General features: G+C 37.9%; 1 protein-coding gene across 2 annotated transcripts; it reads left to right on the top strand.

Annotated features, from left to right (window-relative positions):
- Positions 1–11,867: 11,867 nt before the first annotated feature.
- On the top strand, positions 11,868–27,118 carry PABPC1 (poly(A) binding protein cytoplasmic 1). Of its 2 annotated transcripts, none has more exons than XM_037802787.1 (15): positions 11,868–12,548; positions 15,656–15,849; positions 16,054–16,169; positions 17,633–17,763; positions 19,367–19,461; positions 19,776–19,913; positions 20,106–20,201; positions 22,563–22,835; positions 23,077–23,167; positions 23,788–23,898; positions 23,981–24,135; positions 24,638–24,722; positions 25,251–25,381; positions 25,932–26,025; positions 26,668–27,118. In XM_037802787.1, exons 1-14 carry the CDS (start codon positions 12,356–12,358, stop codon positions 26,022–26,024), a joined length of 1,902 nt encoding a protein of 633 aa, XP_037658715.1. In that variant the 5' UTR covers positions 11,868–12,355; the 3' UTR covers position 26,025; positions 26,668–27,118. The 2 variants fall into 2 exon arrangements, with proteins under 2 accessions (XP_037658715.1, XP_037658714.1); XM_037802786.1 differs by having other exon boundaries at positions 17,633–17,772.
- Positions 27,119–27,667: the final 549 nt, after the last annotated feature.

The raw sequence follows: 27,667 nt of genomic DNA, 5'->3' as shown, positions 1-27,667 counted from the left end.
TAACATATTTGCTTTTGACTGAGTTTGATATTCTGTACTGATTCAATAAACAAGTCAATAACACAAACATGATAACAGGGTGAGTAATGACATGCAACTTCTTTCATACAATTTGTCAACTTTTCTCCTTTTTCGTATCATAATGGACTCATAGCTTTTCCCAAATTAACAGATTTCAGTTAACCCATTTGAAACCCAATTGTCAGAACTCAGTCAATGGTGTTCCTCTAAACTGGCGCCTGTGTTCTTCCAGGCAACACCATTTTTTTGAAAGCATCCTTGCTTTCTGCACAAAAAAACATCCCAGACTCACCTTGTATCTTCCCAGATCCAGACATAGAATCAGCTGTTTTTCCAAGGCATGTAGGTTCCTTTAAGTGAAAGGTGCTATTAGACCCTAACATTTAGGTATTAGGCACACAAATCATCAGACTCACGTTGGTGGCACAATATTGTACCTTGTCCATTTCATCAGATAGAGTTAGAAAAGACAGCTTTTATTAAATGTTATTAGTTTATGTTAATATTTCTAACTTAGTTCCCACATTACAGCATGCCTACTTCAATTATTTTTTTCTTCATCCAAATTATGATAATATTTCCTTTTCTTTGTAATTCAATAAACATTATCACCCTAAATAAAAATGTTAGACTTGACAAAATTAGCATACTTATTTTTTTGTCTGACAATACAAAACACAACAGGAATACAAATACTAACAATAAAGCTACTGAACAAAATTCAAATTTTTCTTTGCTTTTCTCTTAGAATCCATCTCACTAAGGATGTACAGACCAATTACTTTGCTTCTCACAATGTCTTCATTTTGTGTGCTTATATAATACTTACAAATGTATGGTTTAGTCATCTTGCCTTAGTTCACACAAGAGCCTTGGCAGGCAGATGCTGACAGTTCTGTATAGTGGCTTTCAGTGTCTCACTTTTTCCTCTTGAAAAATTTAAGAATTTTTTTTTCAAATGCAAGGTATTTTATCAATAGTTAAATTACAGGTAGGCTATCTTCATATTTTTTAAAAAATAGATTTTTGTATGGAAGGAAATGGACAGCATTACTAAATTATTAGTGAAAAAGAAATGGTATAGCTGGGTGAACTTGAAGAAATTCTGATTAAAAGTAGGTTTAAAATCTAGACTATACAACTATAGATTTTTAAGACAGTGACACACTGAACAAGTACTATGCCCATATTTTTGTCATGTCATTCAGTGTACACTTGTGAGGACACAGGCATTTATCCACCATTTGGCATAAGTATATTTTCTTGTTCATCCTATGAATAAGTGAAAAGAAAAATTTCTAGAAGAAATTGTTCATATCTGGTTGGTTTCCTAGAAGAGAAAACAAAATAAACCAATGAACCATAGTGGCAGGAGCTGCCTTGTTAGTGCTACAGTACCAGGATGGATTCTCTTCTTGGAATCCTACAGGTTGGTCCCTCATGGCTCACCAGGGCTGCCCTGGTGCTCTGTCAGGGCCTGACTCCCAAGACAAGGTGCTGTCGTGTGCATTGCTCATGGGCCTGCCCGGGGTCCAGCTGTGGGCTGACCGTCTCTGGGCGTCATTTTAATCCCCTGGGCTGTTGTGTTGTGAGGAAAAGGGCTCGCTGAATGGCGGCTACTATTATATTAAGACGACTCAGCTTGAGTCCACCTCTCATGTTGCCATCCACAAACACTCCCAAAGCTTAGTTCAGTGCACCTGTTTTGTATACCTGGAACGTCTTGTGCTTCCCTTACGATACCATTTATTGCATTGTACTGTAGTTGCTGGCCATCATATCTGTTACCCCAGTAAACTAGGACCTCCTTCATACAATGTTTTACCATTATGGAGGTCTCCATGAAGTATACTTCTTCAGAAGTGAAGGTTCTGCTGTTTACACTCGCTGTTCACATCAAATGGCCTCTCAGAGTTAGACTTAAAGATCTCAAGAAACCAGTTAACTCTGATTTGTCTTACATTGCATGGTCTATTATAGGTTATTGTAGCTATATCCTAAAAACCAGTCATTTGAAATTCATTTATAAATCTCTGAGGAAGCTTAAGTGGTCAAGTTTTCTAGAGAACTTTGCAATCTATTCACTAAGAGTAAAAAAAAATTTTAAAAAGGTGAATTCAGTGCTATTGATGTTACAATACATTCCTCAGGGCAGGGATTGTCTTGTCCATTTTTGCTTCTGTGGTGTTTGTAGGTACCTAATATATGACTCGATAAGTATATATTGAATGAGTAAGTATTTGGATATATGTAAATATTTATGTCCTTTTAATCACCAACCCAGAATAGTCCTTTAATTACCTACCAGAGACCTACCTGGGCTTTCTGAAACAGCCTAGATTAAACCACTGATATTTGAGATATGTTGCCTAAAGGCTACACTACCAATCTAATTTTCCAACTTGGTTACCATTATAAAATTTCTTGTATCTGCCCCCGTCTCCTGCCTACTTTTACCCCTTCCTGTATGCCATGTTTCACCCATGTGACTTTGTCATACCCCAACACATCCTGCTTGTTCCCACCTGTATATGACATTCCTGATGTTATTTCCTCTACTTTACTATGCCCTTTCCTCTCATTCCAAGTCTTGAACTCTGTAAGTCCCATATCAAAGATCTAATCCTTTGAATCTTACACTGCCTATGTCTGAATCAGTTTTTCTACTTCTTTAAGCCTCAGATTCTTCACTGGTAATAGTTTCCTACCAGATAGGGTTGCTGTAAGGAGACAGTAAGATTATCCATGTTAATCATCAATAAATACTAAAATTTTTTCTATTTACCTGAAATGTAGTTTTTTCTTCATTAGAGAAGTTTTGGATCTATAGCACAATCATGCATGAAATACAGGATTCCCATACACCACCTTACCACCAACACCTTGCATTGGTGTGGAACATGTTACAATTGATAATAGCACATTTTTATAATTGTACTATTAACTGAAGTCCCTGGTTTAACTTACTGATCACTGTTTGTGTAGTATAGGTCCATGGATTTTTTTAAATTTTATTCTATTACTAAATATACAATCTAACATTTCCTCTTTTAATCACATTCAGATATATATTTCAGTGCTGTTAATTGCATTCACAATATTGTGTTACCATCACTGTCATCCATTACCAAAACATTTCCATCATTCCAAATAGGAACTCTGTACATTTTAAGCATTTTAAGCATTAACTTTCCATTCCCTATCCCCAACCCCTCCCTTGGTAACCTATATTCTAGATTCTAACTCTATGAGTTTGCTTATTCTAATTATTTCAAATCAGTAAGATCATACAATATTTCTCTTTTTGTGTCTAGCTTATTTTACTCAGTACAATGTCTTCAAGATTAATCTATGTTGTTGCATGTATCAGGGCTTTATTCCTTTTTATGGCTGAATAATATTCCATTGCATGTATGTACCACATTTTGTTTATCCATACATTGGTTGATGGACACTTGGGCAATTGTGAATAACTGTGAACATTGTTGTGCAAATGTCTGTTTGTGTCTCTGCTTTCAGTTCTTCTGGTTATATAGCTAGTAGTGGGATTGCCAGATAATACAGCAATTCTATATTTAGCTTCCTGAGGAACTTTCACAGCAGTTGCACCATTTTATATTCCCAGCAGCAATGAATGAGTGTTCCTATTTCTTTCCATCTTCTTCAACACTTATAATTTTCTGTTTTTTTAATAGAATCCATTCTACTGGATATGAAGTAATATCTCACTACGGTTTTGATTTACATTTCCTAATAGCTAGTGATGTTGAACATCTTTTCATGTGCTTCTTAGCCATTTGTCTGTTTGGAGAAATGTCCATTCAAGTCTTCTGCCCATTTTTAAATTATGTTGTTTGTCTTTTTATTGTTGAATTATAGGATTTCTTTACATATTCTGAATATTAAACCCTTATCAGATACGTGGTTTCCAAATATTTTCTCCACTGAGTAGGTTGTCTTTTCACTTTTGTGATACAGTCCTCCTTAGATGCACAAAATTTTTCATTTTGAGGAAGTTCCATTAATCTATTTTTTTTTTTTCTTTTGTTGCTTGTGTCTTTGGGTGTAAAGTCTAAGAAACCATTGCTTACCACAAGATCCTGAAGATGCTTCCCTACATTTTCTTCTAGGAATTTTATAGTCCTCATTCTTATATTTAGGTCTTTGATCCATTTTGAGTTAATTTTGTGTAAAGTGTGAGACAGGAGTCCTCTTTCACTCTTTTGCATATGGTTATCCAGTTCTCCCAGCATCATTTGTTGAAGAGACTATTCTTTCCCAATTGAGTGGACTTGGCAGCCTTGTCAAAAATCAATTGGCCATTTCACTGTATCTTTTCCCCAGATCAATGCAAACTAAAGTCTATAGTTAACAGTAACATGTAATAAGCTTACATTAATTGTAAGAAAGGCAATATACCAAAGCTAAATATCTGTAAGAGGGAGATATAAGGGAGGGGTATGGGATTCTTGGCAGTGGTGTTGTTGTCTGACCTTTTATTGTATTTTATTGTATTTTTATTTTATTTTGTCTTTTATTTAGGTCATTTTTTTCCCCCTCAATCTTCTTCTTTTTTTTGCCTCTTCCTCTTTGTGGAAGACATGGAAATGTTCTCATATAGATAGTGGTGGTGAATGCATAACTATGTGATTATACAGGGAACCACTGATTGTTTACTTAGGAGGGAATGTATGGTGTGTGAATAAAACTGTCTAAAAAATAAACAGATGGATACAAGTGCTGGAGAAAATCTGGAGAAAGGGATGTACCTAATCACCATTTGTGGGGAAGTAGAATGGCATGGCTCATCTGGAGGGCAGTGTGGTGGTTCCACAGGAAACTAAGCATAGGGTTGCCAAATGGTCCTGCAACCGTTATTGGGTATATACTTGGAAGAACTGAAAAGAGGGACACGAATGGACATTTGCACAGTGGGGTTTATGGTAGCAGTGTTCATGATTTACAGTGGATGGAGCTGGCTTAATGGTACATTGATTGATGAATGGAATGACAAACTGTGGTGTATACATACAATGGAATATTGAGCTGCTACAAGAAGGAATGAAGTTGTGAAGTCTGCAACTGGATGAATGGACATTGAGGTCAGTATGCTGAGTGAAATAAACCAAAAATAAAAAGACAAACATTATAATGCCTCACTAATATGGAGTAACTATAATGTGCAAACTCTGAGAATTAAATCTGAAAGCATAGGTCATCAGGGGAAGGTTTATTGTAACAGTTCCTAGATTGTAAGTTCTTACAGCAGTTACATCTATTCCTGAGTTATAATGGCTATTTCTAAATACTGAGATGATAAGCTCTTTGTGTATAACCTCATCGGTCCCTGGAATTCAGGTATCTGTGTGACACCTGAGACTAAGAGCCAGAGTCCGGCAGCTATAAATGTCAGCATTACCCCATACAGCAAATGTTAAAGAGTCTGAAAAAGAGATCAGACTTCAATTGGAGATGTGCATGAAATGGTCTTGGTTAGGACTAAGGCAAATTAGACTAAAGGGTAAATGACAATATTGATGGTGTTTTAAAACATGAACTTCTGTGTGAGACCAAAGGAAGAGAAGTTTATTAGGTGCAAAATCTATCTTTTTTGTAGCACACTATATAATTTAACTTGTATGGTTAGTTGATTCAAACACCATAATTACATGGAACTTTGAATAGGGAGTGAGATCTGGTTGGTTTGTACAGGTTACTGTGAGGCCACGATACATCCTGGAGTAATCTGGACAGACAATAAAAATGTATTTGCAAAGCCCCCGTGAGGAACTGGGAGAAAGCGTGGAACTATTAAACTTCCCCACCTGGGAAGTTACTGATATTCTCATAAAGCATTGATGACTAGCAATTTAGAAGGCCAAGCCCTCAATCTTGGGGCTTACCCTTAAACCTTGTTACTGCAAAGGAGAGGCTAAGCCCTTATGTGCCTAAGACTCTTGTGCCTAAGAGTCACTCAGAGAACCTCTTTTGTTGCTCCGATGTGGCCTCTCTCTCTAAGCCAACTCTGCGGGTAAACTCACTGCCCTCCCCTCTAGGTTGGACATGACTCCCAGGGGTATAAATCTTCCTGGCAATGTGTGAACATGACTCGCAGGGATGAACTTGGCCCTGGCATGGTGAGATTGAGAAAGCTTTCTTGACCAAAAGGGGGAAGAGAAATGAAACAAAACAAAATTGCAGTGGCTGAGAGATTTCGAATAGAGTTGAGAGGTCATTCTGGAGGTTATTCTTATGCATTATATAGATATTCCTTTTTAGTTTGTAGTGTATTGGAATAGCTAGAAGGAAATACCTGAAAATGTTGAACTGCAACCCAGTAACCTTGATTCTTGAAGACAGTTGTATAACTATATATTGTACACTGTGTGACCATGTGATTGTGAAAACCTTGTAGCTCACACTCCCTTTATCCAGGGTATGGACAGATGAGTGGAAAAATGAGGACAAAAAAGTAAATGAATAATAGGGATGAGGGGTATGGGATGTTTTGGCTATATACATGATACTGTGAACTATTGTTTGCACACTGTAGATGATTGTATGGTTTGTGACTATATCTCAATAAAACTGAACTTAAAAAAATCAGTTGGCTAAAGATGTGAGGGTCTATTTCTGAACTCTCAATTTGATTCCTTTGTTCTATATATTTATCATTGTGCCAATACCTTGTTGTTTTGACCACTGTACCTTTGTAATAAGCTTTAAAGTTAGGAAGTGTAAGTCCTCCAACTTCATTCTTTTTTCAAGATGTTTTTGTACATTATGTCTTTTAAGTTTACATATATTATTTAAATCTGACACTAATCCAATTATGTAGGTAGTAGTATCCCTGTTATAGGAGACGTGTGGCTATCCAACAGTCATTATGTCAGGTACACTGGCTTAAGGCCATGCCCTTAGAAGAACACTTTCTAAGAAATCTTAGTACCGTATTCTGAGATTTCTCTGAGTTTCTTATTCTCTTCTACAGCAAAGCCATGATTACCTTTTTCTCCCATTACTGTTTTTGTTTATGAGTGTTTATGACCCTACGTGGGTCTTTGTTTCAGGAAATACATCCTCTTATTGGGCAGCCATTTTCTCAGAGCTCACGTCAGGTTATGTCGTCTGACACATGGTCTGGGGACAGGACCCAATTTTAAAATTCTTTTACAAATCCCTTTCTTAGTTTTTGGTTAGTATGAGAATATATAATGTGTGTGAAAGAAAATATAAAATCTGAATGGAACTCTCATTATAGGAATGCTTCTGATCATGGGCATGATAATTTACAAGTTTGAGTAGATGTTGTATTCCTCAAACCCAGTAAACTAATGAGGCAGAGAGCTAATTTTCTTAAACATTGTATACTTTTGGTTTTATCTTAAACATTGTATAATATTTTTATTTTTCAAGGATCTACAGAAAGTATACCCCTCCAATTGGGAGAGGGCTGCTATATTCCCATATAATTCGTCTCAAATATACCTCTTAGCATTACCCAAAGATCTCATGAGTTCAGTCAAATTGGTCTTACATTACACAAGATACTATAAATTATTCTGGATATATTCTGAGTGTATCCTGGATATAGCCTGAAAATCAATACATCTCTAGTGAAGTTCAAGGGAACAAGTTCTCTAGGGAACTTTACAATCCATTCACTAAGATAAAAACAGGTTAATTCAATGATATTGATGTCATTAGACATTCTTAGGCACCCACAGTGAGATGCTGCACATATAAAGACATTATTCTATCCCACAGCTTGTGATCTAAAATTAGATAAATACAGGCAGGCCAGATAAACATAGCACATTTTTTTTAAGAACAAAAAGAAATTGATGGGAGAGAAAAATGAGAGTAGAGAATCAAAAAGGCAAAGGGAGTTGACAAATATTTCATCTGCCTTTTGTTTGTAGTCTTAATCGCCTCTGTCAGAATGTATTAAAAAAAAAAAAAAAAACTAACAGGAAGAAATCATAATGTAAAAAGCCAAAGAGGGAGGTAGTCTGATAGTCCCTGAAGGGTGTCAGAACATTAATGGGATCATCATTGAACTGTGTCCTCAGCTTTGGAGGGCCAGAAACTCCTTTTGCACAGCAATTCTTACATGGCCCTGCTTGCTTTGGGTACTGTTCCAGTTTGCTAATGCTGCCATTTTGCAAAACAGCAGAAATGGACTGGCTTTTATAAAGGGGGTTTATTTGTTTACAAAGTTATAGTCTTAAGGCCATAAAGTGTCCAAGGTAAGGCATCGACAATAGGGTATCTTCACTGGAGAAAGGCCATTGGCATCCAGAAAACCTGTTAGTTGGGAAGGCATGTGACTGGCATCTGCTTGCTCCCAAGTTATGTTTCAAAATGTTGTTCTCCAAAATGTTGCTCTTGGGGCGTTTTTTCCTCTCTTAGCTGCAGCTCTTCAAAATGTCACTCTCAGTAGCTCTGAGGTCCCTCTGTGAGCTCTTTTGATAGGACTCCAGTGAACTAATCAAGACCTACTCTGAATGTGTGGGGCCACATTTCATGGAAACATTCAATCAAGAGGTCACACCCTAATCAAAGTTGTCACTCACAGTTGGTGGGTCACATTTCCATGGACACACTTAATCAGAAGTTTCCAACCTAATCAATACTAATATGTCTGCCCCCACAAGATTGCATTAAAGAATATGGCTTTTTCTGGGGGACATAATACATACAAACCAGCACAAGTACTAAAAGTCTACCTCTAAGCTCAGCCCTGGAAATGGGAGACCAGCCAGTATGTTAGGAAATACTCCTACCAGAGCCAGTGGGATTTGGAAGTAGTGTGCAGCGGCAGACCAAGCAGTCTGGATGTGAACGCCACCCTAGTTGCCCATGAGGGCATCAGGTTATCTCTCTATTCACCCCCGCTCTGTGTGGTCAGTCCACGAGCCTGGCCTTCTCCCTGAGTCCTTGCTTCTTATCAGTTAGGGGGAAAAAAAAGGAAAAGGAAGTCCATGTGTCAGATTTTGTGGTAGGTGGTAGGGATACAGCTAAATATTACACAGGATCTCTTTTGGAGCTTACAACTTATTTTGGGAGACAGTTCATAAACAGACTATTTTAATATAATATGGTAAACATAGTGGCAGAAGGTAGTCAGGATAAAGCCCAAAGGAAAGGTGCCCAGCCCAATTAGGTGGTCAAGGAAGGAGGAATTATAGTCTGAGGGTTAGGAGGAGAACCAGAAGAGCTGTATCCCAGAAGCCAAGATAGTGTGTTCAGGAAAAGAGAGAGGAAAACAGACTCAAATTCTGCATAAATCGAGTAAGATGGACCTGAAAAAAAGTCCACTGGATTTGTCAGATGGGAGGGGGTTCCCAGGCAACTGTTTGCAAGGCAGTTTGAGTGGAGGTGGAGGAAGCTATATTGCAGTGGGTAAAGGAATTAAGAGGAGATGAACAAGTGGAAATTAAAAAACTTGGCTCTGAAAAGACGGTGAATTAGAGAGGAATGTGTTGTTAAAGTAGAGTTTGTCTTCTCTTCCTTCCCCCACCCCACCCCCATCTCTTTCTCTTTCTTTCTTCCTTTGATCAGAAAAACAGAGTTCTAATCTGAGAGAAAGAAGCTGGTTGGAAATGGAAAGAGAAAAGATGATTGCTACAACAAGGGAGCTGGTTCTCTGTTCCAGTTCCATATCCACTTGTTTCCTGCTGGGATGAGCTCTGAATCCCTCTCCTGATGCTGCTAGCTCCCTATGCTCAGACATGGACTTTGCTTCTAATTTTCCTTGCACAGACTCAACTATATCTCCCTGAAATATGACAGTGACATTCCTGGAATGTCTAGAAGTCCTGATGACTAGCTCCCTTCTTAAAGCATTTACTAATCTAAAAAGGGCTGATATACCTTTCCAGTGACTAGACTGCCTCTGTCTACCATCCAGGGCATCCATTTCCTGTGTCAAGGTAAGACTGAACTATTAATTGGACTTATCCATTAAATGGTTGCTTGTTCAAACTGTATCCAGAACTATTTAATCCAGGCTCTAGTGAAACCTGAGGGCAGGACCTCTTGTGACTGGGGTACTCAAACCACCCAGACAGTGCTTCCCAAACTCTTGCTCTCTGTTAAAAGTTTTCTAGATCCCAAGGAGACCATTTTCTTTACCTTTGTTATTTACAATCATGTTCCAATGAGGTCCACCAGAAACCATACCCTTATTGTCCTCTACCAGAAATATATGAAAAAAAAGTCCCCAGATAATCTTAGTAATTATGTATGGTTTTTGATAGTTTTAAATTCTTGATGTTATCTAATTTCCAAGTTATTGGAGGTGGTCTCCCTTCACCCTTCTTTAATGAGTACATATCTTCTATCATGTCTATTGCCTTTTCATATTGTCTCTGTTCATTACGTTTATGTAAATACAGAAATGAAGCCTGTTTTCTTTTAAACTACAGTAACAGAATTTAATTTTTAAGAAAACAAATTCAGGAACTAATAGAAAATTTTTGCAGCCTGATAAAATGCTGGAATTGGCTGTTTATTGATTTTAATGATAGGATACTTATGCAAATACCTTTAAAACTGTTAAGTGCATTAGTAGTATTTGTTGACAATGTCATTCTTGTTTTTTATTGGTGTCCATTTCTTAAATTTATCATTCTTACTAAAATGATAAGCTGGATGCACAAAATTGTTTTAAACTTGTGTAATACTGTGTGGTTTTAGACTATTCCTGATTTTGCCTAGTAGAAGGTCTGTGGTGCCAAGTACCAGTGACTGTGATAAAGTTATACTTTAAGGAAAAATACTCATTTTCGTCGAGTCCTCTTTTCTACCTCAAAGAAATGTTGTCTGGCAGAAAACAGCACGAATCAATAATCTCAACATAGCACCTTAAGGTAGTTAAGTGACCCCGACATTTAAAAAGAAGCGAGTGAAGAGCCCAAAACAGCTTTCCCAAATTAAAGCCACTTTGACCATCCCGTAGCATCCAGTAGCGAGAACAAGTGTTGGGCTGTCAAACCCAAGAACAAGAAACCCCAAAACCTCTCCCCTCCCCCCCTCAGCTATTGGAAGAACCTCGGGGTGGGGACGGGGGTACCAGCGCTCAGGACGGTTGGGGGTCCCCGAGCGGGCGGCCAGGACCCGCGGCCGGTCGGGGTCAGCGAGAGCCGCGGCCGTTGGGGACTCCAGCTCCCAGCAAGCACCGCTTCTGCGGCGGACGCGCGTGGCGGCGCTGCCCACAGGGACTCGTAGTACTGTCAGGGTAGGAGAAAGGGGGAGCCACCCCTGACTTCTTACATGCACGCTTCGGAAACCGGGCCTGAAGGTGATCACGCCGGCCCACTCGCGCCCGGCGTCCCTCAGGGGCAAGGGGAAGAGGTGCCGGGCGGGCGGCACCTAGAAGAAGCCCCTCTGGCGACCACGCACGTGGGAGGTGGTTAGTGCTAAGAAACCCGGAAGCCCCGCGCCCCGCCCACTGCCGCGGTGACGGGTTAACGCTTCTGCCGGGTGGAGGTGGGGGCGGGGTATGTGGAGGGAGGGGCCCGCCCACCCGACTCCACAGAGAACCGGCCGCGAGCCGGCCTTTCCCTTCCGCGGCCCCGCCCCCTAGCTGCGGCGCGTGCGCAAAGACCCCGCCCCGCTCCTACACAGCCCACCCCCACACCCGCAACAGCCGCCGCCGCCACCTCTCCCTTCCTCTCTGCTGTTTCCTCCTCCTGTTTTCTCTTCCCTCCTCCCCTTCGTCTCCTTTTCTCCTCCTCCTCCGGCGCTGACGCTCGCGTAGGGCCCTGGCGTCAGACGCGCGGGGCGGGGCGAGTGCGGCGGGGGGTATAAGTAGAGGGTGCAGGAGGCGGTGCTTCCCCTTCTCCCCGGCGGTTAGTGCTGAGAGTGCGGAGTGTGTGCTCCGGGCTCGGAACACACATTTATTATTAAAAAATCCAAAAAAAATCTAAAAAAATCTTTTAAAAAACCCAAAAAAATTTACAAAAAATCCGCGTCTCCCCCGCCGGAGACTTTTATTTTTTTTCCTTCCTCTTTTATAAAATAACCCGGTGAAGCAGCCGAGACCGACCCGCCCGCCCGCGGCCCCGCAGCAGCTCCAAGAAGGAACCAAGAGACCGAGGCCTTCCCGCTGCCCGGACCCGACACCGCCACCCCCGCTCCCCAGCCAGCAGCCAGCGGCAGGGGATCGACCCGGTTCTGCGGCCGTTGAGTAGTTTTCGATTCCGGTTGATTTTTGTCCCTCTGCGCTTGCCCCCGCTCCCCTCCCCCCGGCTCCGGTCCCCGGCCCCAGCACTCGCTCTCCTCTCACGGAAAGGTCGCGGCCTGTGGCCCTGCGGGCAGCTGTGCCGAGATGAACCCCAGCGCCCCCAGCTACCCCATGGCCTCGCTCTACGTGGGGGACCTACACCCCGACGTGACCGAGGCGATGCTCTACGAGAAGTTCAGCCCGGCCGGGCCCATCCTCTCCATCCGGGTCTGCAGGGACATGATCACCCGCCGCTCCTTGGGCTACGCGTATGTGAACTTCCAGCAGCCGGCGGATGGTGAGAGCCGGGCCGGCGGGCGGGCAGCGGGCCATGAGGCTCGGGCGGCGACGGGAGGGCGGGATAGGCCGGCAAGCCTGGGGAGAGGAGGCAGGAGGGCTTGTCACCCCCCGAAGGCCACCGGGAAGAGGCTCGGGCGCCGGGACTCCCCGGTCCGGCTGCTCCACCTGAGCCATGTTCACCATGCCCGCGGGGACCCGCGCAGCCAGCAGCCGCACGCCCCTCGCATGCCGGGTCACTTCCTCCTTTGCGACCATTTTCTCGGCCGCAGCCACTCTCGAACTTTAGGGTGATGACGCGCCAGGAGGGTGGGTGAGATTCGGTTCTTAGTAGTCGCACCTGACAGTAACCGGGATTTGGGGACGTTGAGTGTAGAGACCATTTCTCCACTAATGGGTGGAGGCACTCCCGGTCCCCGGGCTCTTGCCGGCTCCCCGGAAAGGGGAGGAAGTGAAATTCAGTGCTCGAAAAATACCACGTGTTGAACCTTGTAACCTCGCAGGCCCGAGGCCTGTTCCTGATGTTGGCCCAATCGCCTAGGGGAGCCACAGGTCCTTAGAATAAAGTTGCAGTGATGGGGTGGTCATCCTCAGGCTTCTCAGTCCGTTGTTTAGAAGTAACTCATCAGTGACTGATGGATCTAGAAATGTAAACTACCAATGAGTAGTGCATTTGGGGTTTTCCCCTAGACCTAGCATTTCTCGTTCACCATTGACTGCAGGGTAATGGGAGGAGGGGATGGGCAAGAAGACCTTTTGGAGACCATGTATTTGTCAGCCAGCTTTGATCCTTTTATTTTTTGTTCAGCTTAGGCTTCTTTGGTTTCAAAGTCGTTAATATGTTCAGTATTTATTTTTTTACCTTCTGAAATAGCTCCTGTGGTTTTCAGGGTTTTTTTCTTAAAAGTATATTCATCAGTTTTAGCTGTAAAATGTTAGTATAAACCGGACTGAATCGTACTTCAATCCAGTACTCTTGAATCATTATGTAGGAATATGTAGCATTCAAGTGGTTCAGTTTTCTTTTATTTTTACAGGTGGTCCAAAATATCCGTAAATCCTGGAATAATTGAATACAAAATAACTGAGATTAAATTTAGTTTGAAATCTATGGGGAAAATACAGCTAATTTTTTTTTTTGTTGTCGTAAATCAATGAAATATGTGGCTTGATGGGTCATCAGAATTTTTATTTCTGCATCAGTTGACTTCCAGAAGTTAGCTTCACTTGATTTTACAGCCCAATTTTGCATTTTTACAGAGTGTTAGGATACTTTTCAAGTATTCTAAAATGTAAGGAATTTAACTTTCATTTTTCTAGAAATGGCCTTAAGGGTGGGATTTAAACTTAGTAAGTTTGTTCAGTAGAATTTAGGTTACTTTAGTGAACAACTTTTCGCTAGGTTAGGTTGATAGCTGAGACTTTGGGTAAGCAGAATATTGAGTGACACAGCTAGAAGTTGTAAAATTGCACTTCAGGTTTTGCTCTGTCGGCAGTAACTCCAAATATCACTCCATAACTCTAGGCAAAGATTATCATTGGATGTAAAATAAAAAATTTGAGAAAGTGCTTTGGGGGGCAGGTAAAGAGTTGGTAGAGAAAACTTGAACAAATCCTGTGAAATAGCTAACTTGAGACTGTATTCTTTCTAACCTTAATGGTTTTAAATAAAAAAAAAATTTTTTTTATTTCCTTAGGATTTGAAAAGTTGAACTTAAGGTTGCTGTGGTTGTAGTGTACTGTATATTGTTCCATCCCAGTAGCTACCTTCCATTTTCCTGGTTTTTGTGTTTAATTTACCATCTTTCCAAATGGTTTCTCCAGTGATTTTTTTTTTATTTTTACTTATTTATTGCTGCATTTGCTATATTGATGAGCTTGTAGAATAACTTCTGAAAGTAACCAATTTCCAGTTTGAACAGGAAGAGGTAACTTATTCAAAAAAAGCTCAATCAAATCAGCTAAAAAACTAAGGGAGCTAAGTAGATGTGGTCAATTGATAACGAGCTGAGTGTTGATTATTGCTATCTAGAAAATGGAACTTTCATTTACGTAAAGAAGGAGCTGGAAAATATGTCCTTCACAGTTTCATTGGCATGGAATTGTGAAAACTGGTGTTTCAGGACTTCCCATGAATTATTTGTTTCCCTCTTGGGGATTAACAGGTTTTTTTTAAGTTACATTTTTCTGTACAGAGTGTCAGCTCTATTAAAGGAGCATTTCCTTAGTGATGGTGGATACACAGTTCAGTCCCTCAAAGACCCTGGAAATTAACTGGATATATTTTGAAGTTTTCTAGCACTATCCAAAAATAATCTGATTAAATCCTCAGTTGTTGAGTAAAAAGATGATTTAAGATAAAATTATGTAATTGTAGATTTGTGTATCGAGAATTGCTGAAAGCATTCAAAGTGAATTATGAATAGGCAAACTTGATATATCAAAAATTCTGTGATTACACATCCAACTTCTGTTAGTTTTAAAAGACCTGATTACAGTCTTTCTAAGTGGGTATAGCCAGGTATCTAGCCTTTCGTTTTCTACTTGGTATTAGGAAGTGATAGCATGAATCAATGAAATTTACCCAGTAATTTAGGAACTTTTTTTTTTTTAAGAAATGGACTCGTTTTGTGTATTGGCAGTGATAGCAATGAAATGACCAATTTTGGCAAATAGTGAAGAAGTTAAAATGCTTGAAAATCTATAAAATACTCTCAGCCTGTAAATAATCTAGAATTATGATGTATTTTGTATTGCTTATTAAGCAGATTGTATTTGAAGGGGAATCTGGGTTTTGACTGGGAACAAAAAGGTACTTTTAAATTTAATAGCAGTTGAGGAAAGAGATTGTTTAAGAAATTATATGAATTATTCACAAATGCCATCCTTTAGTGCATATGGGAAATTTGTTTTATCTTGTCTTTTTCCAGTATACACTTTAAATCTAGACTAATATGTGATACTTGAAAGGTAGGTTCAGTCATCTTGCAGTTAGTGTATGAAGAGGGCATGTTAGTGATACCACAGGCCCAACCAACCATAATTTATATAATCTTAGGTAGCCCGTAAAGTTATAAAGTAATATTCATTCTGAAAATGTTCTTACAGCGGAGCGTGCTTTGGACACCATGAATTTTGATGTTATAAAGGGCAAGCCAGTACGCATCATGTGGTCTCAGCGTGATCCATCGCTTCGCAAAAGTGGAGTGGGCAACATATTCATTAAAAATTTGGACAAATCTATTGATAATAAAGCACTGTATGATACATTTTCTGCTTTTGGTAACATCCTTTCATGTAAGGTAAGCAGAGTGACAGGTAAACATATTTACAGTGTTTTAGTTACCTTTAGTTTATTCCTTAAAATAGCAACCATGTTACCTGTTAATTGGATAGCTTTACTTCCCAAATTATCAGGTTAAGTGGCCGACAAGTTACCTCTGAACACTTGGAAAATGCTAAATCAATAGCAAGTAATGGAAAGTTGGTATGCCTTTTTCCCCTAGGTGGTTTGTGATGAAAATGGTTCCAAGGGCTACGGATTTGTACATTTTGAGACACAGGAAGCAGCTGAAAGAGCTATTGAAAAAATGAATGGGATGCTTCTAAATGATCGCAAAGTGTAAGATATTCATATTCCAATTATGTTTTTAATAGTTTCAAATCAATTTTAAAAGTTAGTATATTTTTGCTCTTTATGAGTTAAAATTAGTAAACTGCGTCTTGATTTTATAATTGTTTTTTCTCTACATCCAATGTAATGTACACGTAACAGTGAATTAATATAGTTGGTCAACATTGAAACTGAAAAGAAAAAGGAGAAGATATATAAATAGGGACATCAAGCTTTTCCAAAAATAAGTTTAAAATTGAAAAATCAGATATTTAGACAGAAACTTAATCCTCATAATTCCTGATGTAAATTAGCCCATTTTATAGTTGAAGGAATAGGTATGGAAACAAAGTAAATTGCATTGGGATGCAGACCCAGTGGTCTGATTTCAGAGCCTATCCCCCTTTTTGGCCATACTGCTGCAGTTTATATTGATTGATTCAGTGAATTAAGTCAGAAGTTGTTATGATTAATCTTTCCTGAAATATACTTGGCTTTTAAAAATAGCAAACTTTTAAAATTGTAAGATAAAGCTTATATACAGGACTATTTCTACTATGGGTTGTAAAACATTTTATGAGCCCAAAGAAATGACAAATCTTAAATTTAATCATCTGGGCAAATTGAGCTGTAAGGTCATATTGTAAAAGATATGTGAGTTCGTGTTGCTATGTAAATGGCAATAATCACATGCAAATTAACTGTATTACCCTAAGGTGTGGTTTTCATAAATCCCTGCCTCAAGTGGTATAGTCAGTCTGTACCTGAAGAAGACATTAAATGAAAATATTTCAGTTTGCCTGTTGGTGCTTTAAAGGGAAAGAAAAGTTTGCCTCTGGCAAGGTCTATATTAATGATTGATTTATTGCTGCTTTGAGTATAAAATGATATAACCCTTTGGAAAACAATTTGAGCATATGTATAAATAATAAAACTTTTATATACTCTTTTACCTACTATTAAGGATTTCTGCAATTCTAAGAGGCAACACTATTTACACAAGCAGAAGCTTATCCTGTCCACAATGAAATATTATGCCTCCATTGAGCACATTTACAAAACTAATAGCATTGAGAAGCTAATAGGGGAAAAATACCTAATTCTTTAAAGTCATTTTGTTGATAATGCTGCAAAGAAAATCTCCAGGCAAGTTGTTGTATGCAAAAGAATACAAAATTCAGAAGTTTTAGCTTTTGTTTTAGGAACTGGCAAACAGTGCAAAGGCCCATTTGAAACCGTAAGGTTGAAAGCTTTTGATCTCTTTAATCCCTGTTAGCTAGAGGGAAGGAAGAGAGGTGCTCCATTTTTTGCGGTTGTATTTGAGTTGTTTTCATACTTGATGTTAAGGCCCTATTTCTGTTTTTATAGTGTGTTCTTAGAGATACTGAAATTCTCATTAACAGAAACCATCAGGTTTAATCTGAATTTCATAAAATAGAACCTAATGTCATAGTATTTACATATTTTATTAGATTTGTTGGACGATTTAAGTCTCGTAAAGAACGAGAAGCCGAACTTGGAGCTAGGGCAAAAGAGTTCACCAATGTTTACATCAAGAATTTTGGAGAAGACATGGATGATGAGCGCCTTAAGGATCTCTTTGGCAAGTTTGGTAATGTGTCTGAATTAAATTTTTATGCTCGAAGTTCTAAGTGATTGCTCAACATTAGTTTTAGTTAATACTTCATACTTCAAATTAGCTGAGACTTACATGGTACTTAAAATATTTGTAGTTATTTGGGTTAAGCTACCAAGAGACATATAAAGAGACTGTCCAGTTTAGATTAAAAATTAATAGCACTGGATTAGTACAGTAAGATATGACCGTCTCACTAATTTGAACAGATTTTAAAACTTTGCTACATTAAGGTACATATATAGTGCTGGGTTTTATGCCTTGAAGATTCCTTATTAGGGGCATGCATTTGACACAATCAAGTTGGAGTGCGGTTTTTTAGTTATAGGACAGTAAAACCCGGCCAGCTTTAAGATATTTGGCCAATTTCAATAGCATCATGTTGGAGCAGTTTAAAACAATGACTTTCAAAGACAAAGCCAATGATCCAGATTTTCCAGTCGTATCTCCTTAGGATGGATTTCTGAATGCATGGGATCTTAAAATATTTTTCCTTCCATTTCAAATTAACTTCATTAAACTTCACATTAATGAAGTATAACCAGCTTCACTTTAGGTAGTGGGATAACAGATTGGTAGATGAACTTACAATTGTTTATATTTGCAGATGATTTGCTTAGTACATCCTTTGTGCTATCTTATTTGAACTTAGTGGCTTTTTTATTTTTTGAGTTCTCCAATTCAGTTCATGAATTAATGATGGACTAGAAAAGATAAAGAATTAGGAAAGCTACATTGACCCTCCATGCTCTGAGCAAAAAATTTGCCGTCTTGCTTAAAGATAAATCATTTACAATGTGGGAAATAGGTGACACATGTCCCACATCTTATCCCAAATTCTCTTTAATGACTGGTTTTCTTGGATTTCATCTGTCTTGTTTCTTAATCTGTTTGAATTAGATATTTTGTAACTAGTTGGTTAATGCTAAGCACTTAGTTCAAATGAATAATGCTTGATTTAGAGCAATATTGTAAATATGTCATATTTTGACATTGTTTTATACAGCAGAGATTTGAAGTTCATGGCCTTAGGACAGAGACACATTCAAAAGAAACAATTTACCTGTGCTCATACTTCTTCCAAATTCTCTGAAATCAAATAATGTGATTTTTAACCTGTTTCTTCCCCACCTATGTGAGTTACCACTCACTTAAGTTTAAGTGTCTCTTCAGAATCATGCCTCCTCCTCTCCAGGGATTCTGCTATGTCTTCCCAGAGTCAAACCATGTATTCCCTCCGCTTCCTGTTGAAAATCTGGTGAACCAAGGCTTAAGAAATTCTTTGTCAAGAAAATCAAATTTTACACTATCTAAAACATCTTCTTAAATGGAAAGAGGAATCTTTCAGGGAATAGAGAGTATTTACTTAACTTGCTGGTAAAAGTAAATGTCTTTTGAAGAGCATACTAAGTGCCCATTTGTGTGTGTTTTGGTTGAAGGCAGTTGGAGGGAGTCTTGGAAGTTTAAAAAATTCCTTTCTTTGGTGGCTGACTTTGCTTTTGTGTGTGTTTAAGTTAAGTATGCAGACTGTTGTATGGCATATCTGAAACATTTAAAAATATTTTTTTAGGACCTGCCTTAAGTGTGAAAGTAATGACTGATGAAAGTGGAAAATCCAAAGGCTTTGGATTTGTGAGCTTCGAAAGGCATGAAGATGCACAGAAAGTAAGGCTTAAATATACTAATTAAAAGCAGTTTTTGTGGGATTTTTTTTTCTATATTCTATAGTAAGAAGAAGAGATGTAAAGTTATATTGCTTTCGTGTTGAAATACATGTTTATACCAGTGGCTGTTTTCTATGTTTTTGTATCATTTTGGGTTATTTGCATTTTATGTATTTGTTTTGAGGGTGTAAATTTGGGGGGCTATGTTTTCCCAAAACCTCTGTACCTAGCTTTTGTAATTTAACAAATTTTCTTTATTGTTGAAGAAATGAGCTATGTTGCAAATTAGTGATTAAAATTTGTGATCTCTTTAAGGCTGTGGATGAGATGAATGGAAAGGAGCTCAATGGAAAACAAATTTACGTTGGTCGAGCTCAGAAAAAAGTGGAACGACAGACGGAACTTAAGCGCAAATTTGAACAGATGAAGCAAGATAGAATCACCAGATACCAGGTTCATTTTTAATTGAACAAGCAAAATAAGACAGGGTTTAGGAACCTATGTTACATTCGTTTCAGTTATTACCAGGTAGCTGAGAGGGTTTTAGAGGGGAAAGGAGAAGACACATGGAATAGGTAGTGTGCTTAAGTGTGTGCCTCACTGTGGTATTCTTTTCCCTTATCTATAGTTTTGTTTTCTTTTTAGGGTGTTAACCTTTATGTGAAAAATCTTGATGATGGTATTGATGATGAACGTCTCCGGAAAGAGTTTTCTCCATTTGGTACAATCACTAGTGCAAAGGTAGAGTGTGTGGTTTTTGAAAGTATGATGCTTTTTTTTTTTTTTTTAGGAGTTGGGAAAAATCCATGTACATGTATATATACATATGTGAATTTCTCACATTAATATTCCTATAGTGTTTTTTCTTGTTTTTTAAATGGTCAGGTATTCTGGAAACCAAGTTTTTGCTTCATCACTTTTAAAACTTTTACATTCAGATTCAAAGAGGATGTTGTTAGTTCAGTGTTTCCATTTTGCACATGGCAAGTTAATTCTTTCCCGAGGAAGACTGCATTGGTGATGACTACATATGTACTGTATCCTGTACTCAGTTAAACTGGTTTATTTTACTGGTCAAAGAAGGGCAATTTATTAGGAACTATAATTGTTACAGTAGTGTAATCTTGATATTCATTAATACAGTTCATTCTGTGTAGTTAAACCCCATATCTCCTAGCAATAAAGATCCTGATTATATTTCCTTTTGCTTGAGATCAGCAATAGAGTAGGATTTTCATCTAAATTCTGAAATTTTCATTTAGGAACCCCTGCTCTAGATGTTTTTATCTGGTGTCCATGGTCCAGGAATCCAAGTTATGTGTTATGTGCTTAATGTTTTGGGGAGGAAGGTCCACAACTTTAACCAGTCTCAGAAGATCCCAGGAAAGGTTACAATGTGCTGACCTGGAGTGATCTCATGGCCAGCTTTATACACGTCTTTTCTGGTGACCCTGTTAACCAAAGGAGCTTATTTCTGTAAATAGGGGGTGTTAAGGACAAGGTAGATGAATGCAAATAAAAGGCAAAGTACTGTTGTTCCCTTACCTTTCAGCCTGTGCTTTTCTACGTTATCTAGAGGACCATAGCTTTTATTCCTGAGGGTCTTTATCCTTATTAAATTCCTTGAAAGTTGCTTAGGTTGAATATTGTCAATCAGTTTATTGCAAAAGTATGAATTCTCCTTTAGTTTTTTCTAAAACATGTTTGTGGATAATATCACCATTGGCTGGGAAAACAGTTGGCAAGAAATTCTTGAGGGAAGAGTTCATTGTGTTAATTTTGCTGGAAAAACAAATTCATCAAGCAAGACAGAAGGGTAGAAAGTGAAAAAAAGGTCATTCCTCGATCCCCCATTTTCGGTCTCCAGAGGGAACTCTTGGAATTTGAGTATCCTTCCTAAAGAATTTTTCTTGCTTGTCCAAGATTTTCTTTTTTCTTTTTTTTTTTGTATATGTATATATAGTTTTTAGAAATTGGGATCATACTACATATTCTATGAATTACATGTGTATTTTTGGCATTTTTTTAAGGCTTGACTATTCATAGTGTGGCTGTGCCAGTTTACATTAGTTCGTAGTGTGGATGTGCCATATTTACTTCATCATACCTATATTGGTAAACTTTGGGGTTACTGGGCAAGTTTCCACTATTAGAAACACTGCTTTAATTAACATTCTTAATTTAATAGGAAGTGGTATCTTGTCTTCGCAATATATTGTGAAATATAGTGGTATTGTGCATTTAATGTGTTTAATTTGCCTGGTTTGCATATGTCTCGTCTTGGCATATTGTTATATTGCGTATTGGTTGTCTTTTTATTGATTTAGGAGCATTTTCATGCCAGCCTTTTGTTTAAAGTTGCAGATATTTTGTCCGTGTCTTTTACTCAGTTTGGGGGGTTTGTTATCTTAGAAAGATTTTCTGTTTTATTTTGGGAATTTTTTTTTTGTATTTTATGTGCCAGATTCAAAATTATCTGGCAGTTTGATTCTTCAGTGTTTTGTGAAGAAATTTTTTTTCTTCGGTTTTCCTGATGTACCATGTAATGAGTATTCAGAAGTCCGTCTTCTGCCCACTATTTTAAAATGCTAACATTAACATACTGAATCCTCCATAGTTGCATGGATATGTTTAGTTAATATAGTTTGATAGCATGCATATGTATTCAATTTGCAGAGCTAAGGTTCTTTGCTGGTTTAAAAAATCTTGACAGTTATTTTTGAACCTGCTTCCTGAGGTATCTTCTATACCCAATATTTACAGCCCTTTTGGTCTTGAATGTGAAATTTTTATAAATTTATAGAAGTAGATATTGAATTATAAGGTTCAGCTGCTTTTTTTTCTTAAAAGAATACTAAAATCTTGTGAGCTTGTATTGCCAGAATAGTTGAATTTTAATTGTTTCTAATATGCCCAAAAGTCCAGTTAGTGGGCTTTGAATGTATTTAACATTTGTGAGTTTTAATATTGAAAGTTAAAATATTAATATTGAATTAATATTTGATATAGTGACTGTAGTTGAGTCTGAAGGATAAGATTCTCCTCTTTTTGTGCCTCATTCTGCCATTGCATTAACCTTTTTTTTTTTTCTTCTTTTAATAGGTTATGATGGAGGGTGGTCGCAGCAAAGGGTTTGGTTTTGTATGTTTCTCCTCCCCAGAAGAAGCCACTAAAGCAGTTACCGAAATGAATGGTAGAATTGTGGCCACCAAGCCATTGTATGTAGCTTTAGCTCAGCGCAAAGAAGAGCGCCAGGCTCACCTCACTAACCAGTATATGCAGAGAATGGCAAGTGTAAGAGCTGTGCCCAACCCTGTAATCAACCCCTACCAGCCAGCACCTCCTTCAGGTTACTTCATGGCAGCTATCCCACAGGTAGGTTCTAGGAGAGTACAAGAACCTTATGTTTTTACAAGTTTTCATATTTGGTCATTTTTAGTGTTTAGCATTTTAAAAAGTAGTAAAGCCATAAAAACATGAAGAGACCTGTGAATTAATGATTGATTGAATTTGAAGAAATGCTTAGAATATGAAGACCTGGAATATGTTTTGAGAGTATATAACCAGTTGCATTGTTTGCTGTTTTCTTCATCTGATAAATTTGCTTCCTTTCTAGACTCAGAACCGTGCTGCATACTATCCTCCTAGCCAAATTGCTCAACTAAGACCAAGTCCTCGCTGGACTGCTCAGGGTGCCAGACCTCATCGTAAGCCTTTAATTTTCTTTTAATTAAGGCTGTTAGTTATTTGAATTAAAAATATACATGAGACAAATGTAGCTAATAATATTACGTTTTCGTGGTATATTCTGCGTTTTATAATTTACAGTGCTAGGTGCTCCTTTTTGGGATCCTAGTTTTTTTTTTAATCACTCAAATTGCTTTGCCATTTTTCTTAAGACAGTAATGCCTGTGCTGGTTTGGTTTCCTTTTATAAAAATTTTAGGACTAGATCCTTCTCTAATTTCATGTTCATTTAGGCGGTGGTTTTAGAAAATCTATTCCATCTAATCATATATGTATAAAGGGTCAGGATCCTGGTATTTTAGGTCTTGTTCTGTGTAACAATGCTGTATTGCCAGAGCACTTGGGACCATCTTTATGTAGTCTGACTTCAGATATAAGTACTTGTTTGTCATTGTGTGTTTTTATTTACTAGTTTTCTGAGCTGATAAGTCTGGGGAAAATGCAGATGTAAGGCTTGGTCTTAAACTGTATTTATATTTGGTCACTTTTAGCTTCTTGTGCAACCTCAGCTCTGTAAATAGCATGTAAACACTTTTACTTTGTTTTTCCCAATTATTGTATGTTAATGTCTTCTGATGTAGCATTCCAAAATATGCCCGGTGCTATACGCCCAGCCGCTCCTAGACCACCATTTAGTACTATGCGACCAGCTTCTTCACAGGTTCCACGAGTCATGTCAACACAACGTGTTGGTGAGTCTTTACCCTGCCTGTAAAAATTGATCTCCAATATGAAGTAGCCAAAAATATATAAAAATATGTTTGTATTTTCCAGCTAATACATCAACACAGACAATGGGTCCACGTCCTGCGGCTGCTGCTGCTGCAGCTACTCCTGCTGTCCGCACCGTTCCACAGTATAAATATGCTGCAGGAGTTCGCAATCCACAACAACATCTTAATGCACAGCCCCAAGTTACCATGCAGCAGGTATGGATTTAATGATTTCTTTATGAAAATGATAGTCCTTGGTTGAAATCAAAGAAATTGAAGGCAACCATGTGATATATGAGAGCTTAAGCTTTCTAGAAAATTTGGCAAATTCATGATCCATCAGTTGGTAGTATGTAAAGAATGTGTTACATGGCTAACACTAAAGGAATTAGACCAGTCAGCTGGCAGTCTCAGTCCTGAATTACTGGTAGTTTGAGAGTTTTGTTTGGCATAGTTTATTTTGGCTTACCTGTTTTCCAACCTTGGGACCAAAATTGATACTGATAATAGGTGAATGGTTACAAAGGTGAAAGAAGAAATGAAATAATATCCCATGTGGTTCTACCTATTTGAGCATATAGGTGTTAATAGCTATCCTAGACTGTATTTTTAATTTACTTAGCTTCTATTCACATTTAGATTGTCATTTTGATCACCATTTTCCAGTGATGTCTGCATCTGTACTTTAAACTCTTGAATCTTCCTATTTAATATTTAGCCTGCTGTTCATGTACAAGGTCAGGAACCTTTGACTGCTTCCATGTTGGCATCTGCCCCTCCTCAAGAGCAAAAGCAGATGTTGGGTAAGTAGCTTTGCCCCACTTAGTTCCAAAGAGACTAAAATACAACGATCATTTGGATACCATTTGCATATAAAAATGACAGTCATGGTAGTGGGATTGATCTAAATTGGCATGCATGATTATGATGGCATTGTTGGTTTCCCTAAGCAAATAAAATATATTTGTGGGGAGCATGGGTAGGGCACGGCAACAATTACCATGGACCCTCTTCCATTTTTGGAACAAAGAATTTGAAACAAATGAGAAGAGTGACTTGGCCTGAGCACAGATTTAACAACCTAATACTATAGTGCTTAATTTCTTCCTCCCTCCCTTCCCTCCTTTCTTCTTTTCTTTTCTTTTTTTTTCTTTTGGTCAACTGATAGTGCTGAGAATTAATTTTCTTGTGGAGAAATTTCTTATTCTGATCTATAGCCGTCTTTTCATTAAGTTATACAGAAGTTGGCTTCTAAAACCGCATTCTAATGAGGTGAATGCCCTTAAGATTTTTTTTTGACCAAAGAAGTTCTTGAATGTTTTTGTTCGTAGGTGAACGGCTCTTTCCTCTTATTCAAGCCATGCACCCTACGCTTGCTGGTAAAATCACTGGTATGTTGTTGGAGATTGATAATTCAGAACTTCTTCATATGCTTGAGTCTCCAGAGTCTCTCCGTTCTAAGGTAATTTAAATTTATCATTTATCTAACTGCCTTTTATAATACCTACTCTATGGCTTTTTGTAGAAACTAATTTTATAGAACATTTATATTGTGCTTTCTACAAACAATGCAGTTCTAGGAGCTTTATAAAGACTTAATTTTAAATCCTCTTAATCCCATTTTATAGATGAGGAAAGCATAGGGAGATTGAATAATTTGCCCAGTGTTCACAGCTACTGAGTAAGTGGCACTTGTCTAGCTTCAGCATCTCTGTGGTCTCTTAGTTGTGCTGCTGCTTTCCCTATTGGAGAACGGAGATGTTTCCTGATGCCTCTCAACTTTTTTTTTTTTTTTGATAGAGGGTAAGATGTTAATCTGCAAGAGAATGTAGTTCTTCTGTAATGGTGGAATGAAACACAGATACAGTGTTTTGATAGACTTTTTCTACTTTCATCTAAAGAAGGGAGTTTGTTTTATTTGTTGGAAAATTTGCATATTGTTTTTTGGAAACTTACTCTAGATGTTCCTTTTCTGAGCTAACTCACCCCCCTCCCCCACCTTTTTTTTTTAGGTTGATGAAGCTGTAGCTGTACTACAAGCCCACCAAGCTAAAGAGGCTGCCCAGAAAGCAGTTAACAGTGCCACTGGTGTTCCAACTGTTTAAAGTGAGTTTTCCCCACTGTGGTATATATTATCTTAAGCTTGATTTTTTAAATCTTTTATAACAGTTTGTTGAGTATATTTTGAAACACACATAGCAAACATTCATTTTTCTGTCAATCCAAATGTATTGATAATTTTTTAGAGATAACTAAAAATATAGAAGAAATTAAAGGAAATTTTACCTATTACCCTAGTATCAACCTTGACTTGAATTTTTAAGATCCAAGCACTTTTTATATAGTAATTTGTATTTGATGGCTTGTAACGGGGTTGGTAATGCTTTTCGGTAAGGGATAAAAGAACTTTTTGGACCATATTGTCTCTGTTGCAATTACTCTTATTTTACTGTTACAGTGTAAAAGCAGCCATAGACAGTATGTAAATGAGTGGCTGTGTTCCAGTAAAACTTTACTTACAAAAATAGGCAGCAGACTGAATTTGGCCAGGGGCTTTGATTTGCTACTGACAAGTGCCGTATTAAACATAAAGCAGTCAAGCTTGATTTCTGAAGCTCAAATGTTCGTTTCTAGGAGTAACAAATGATCAGTTTCCCAGAGATATTTGACAATTTGGGAAATGATGGCCTATATCATAGGAGGTTGATTAGTAGAAAAACTCAATTTTTTTTTTTTTTTTATTTACAGATTGATCAGGGACCACGAAAAGAAACTTGTGCTTCACCGAAGAAAAATATCTAAACATCGAAAAACTTAAATATTGTGGAAAAAAACATTGCAAAATATAAAATAAATAAAAAAAGGAAAGGAAACTTTGAACCTTATGTACCGAGCAAATGCCAGGGCTAGCAAACATAATGCTAGTCCTAGATTACTTATTGATTTAAAAACAACAACAAAAAAAAAACAAAAAAAAATAGTAAAATATAAAAACAAATTAATGTTTTATAGACCCTGGGAAAAAGAATTTTCAGCAAAGTACAAAAATTTAAAGCATTCCTTTCTTTAATTTTGTAATTCTTTACTGTGGAATAGCTCAGAACATCACTTCTGTTTTAGATAACAGAATTGATAACTGAGCAAGGAAACGTAATTTGGATTATAAAATTCTTGCTTTAATAAAAATTCCTTAAACAGTGCACAGTGATGTTATGCTTTTTTATTTTAATTCGTTGTATTGGCATGTGTAAACAGCTGAGCTGGAATTAACTGGACATAGTTTTATGCAAAAGAGGCACAAGTCAATTCCTGTAATGTGCTCTATAAATGTAGCTTTCCATGTAGCAGTCTTGAACCAAGGTTAATATAATGTATGTCCTTCACTTTTTGAAACCATGCCAGTTTATAACTTGAGATTTCTAGGTCGGGAAGCAGTTAGCTTAAAACCTAATTTATATAGTATAAAACAATAAAGCTATGCAATATATTTATTGGAGAGGAGAGTGGATAATGTAAACTTTTTGGCATTTTTAAGTGGATTAAATGTCAGAGTTAGGATTAGTTTGTTAAAGTTGTTTTGGTAGATGACTGTATAAGTACCTAATATAATTCATTATCACCCAGATACTTATTAAAAATGAAGATTTGCAGGTTTTACTATCCAGAGATTGGTTTTAGATGTGGGCTAGGGTCCAGGAGATATGCATTGAAACAATAACCCAGACAATTGAATTGTACTTTTGAGAAA

This window comes from Choloepus didactylus, chromosome 14 (assembly GCF_015220235.1).
Source record: "Choloepus didactylus isolate mChoDid1 chromosome 14, mChoDid1.pri, whole genome shotgun sequence".
NCBI lineage: Eukaryota > Metazoa > Chordata > Mammalia > Pilosa > Megalonychidae > Choloepus > Choloepus didactylus.
This window is presented reverse-complemented; position numbering and strand designations above follow the sequence as displayed.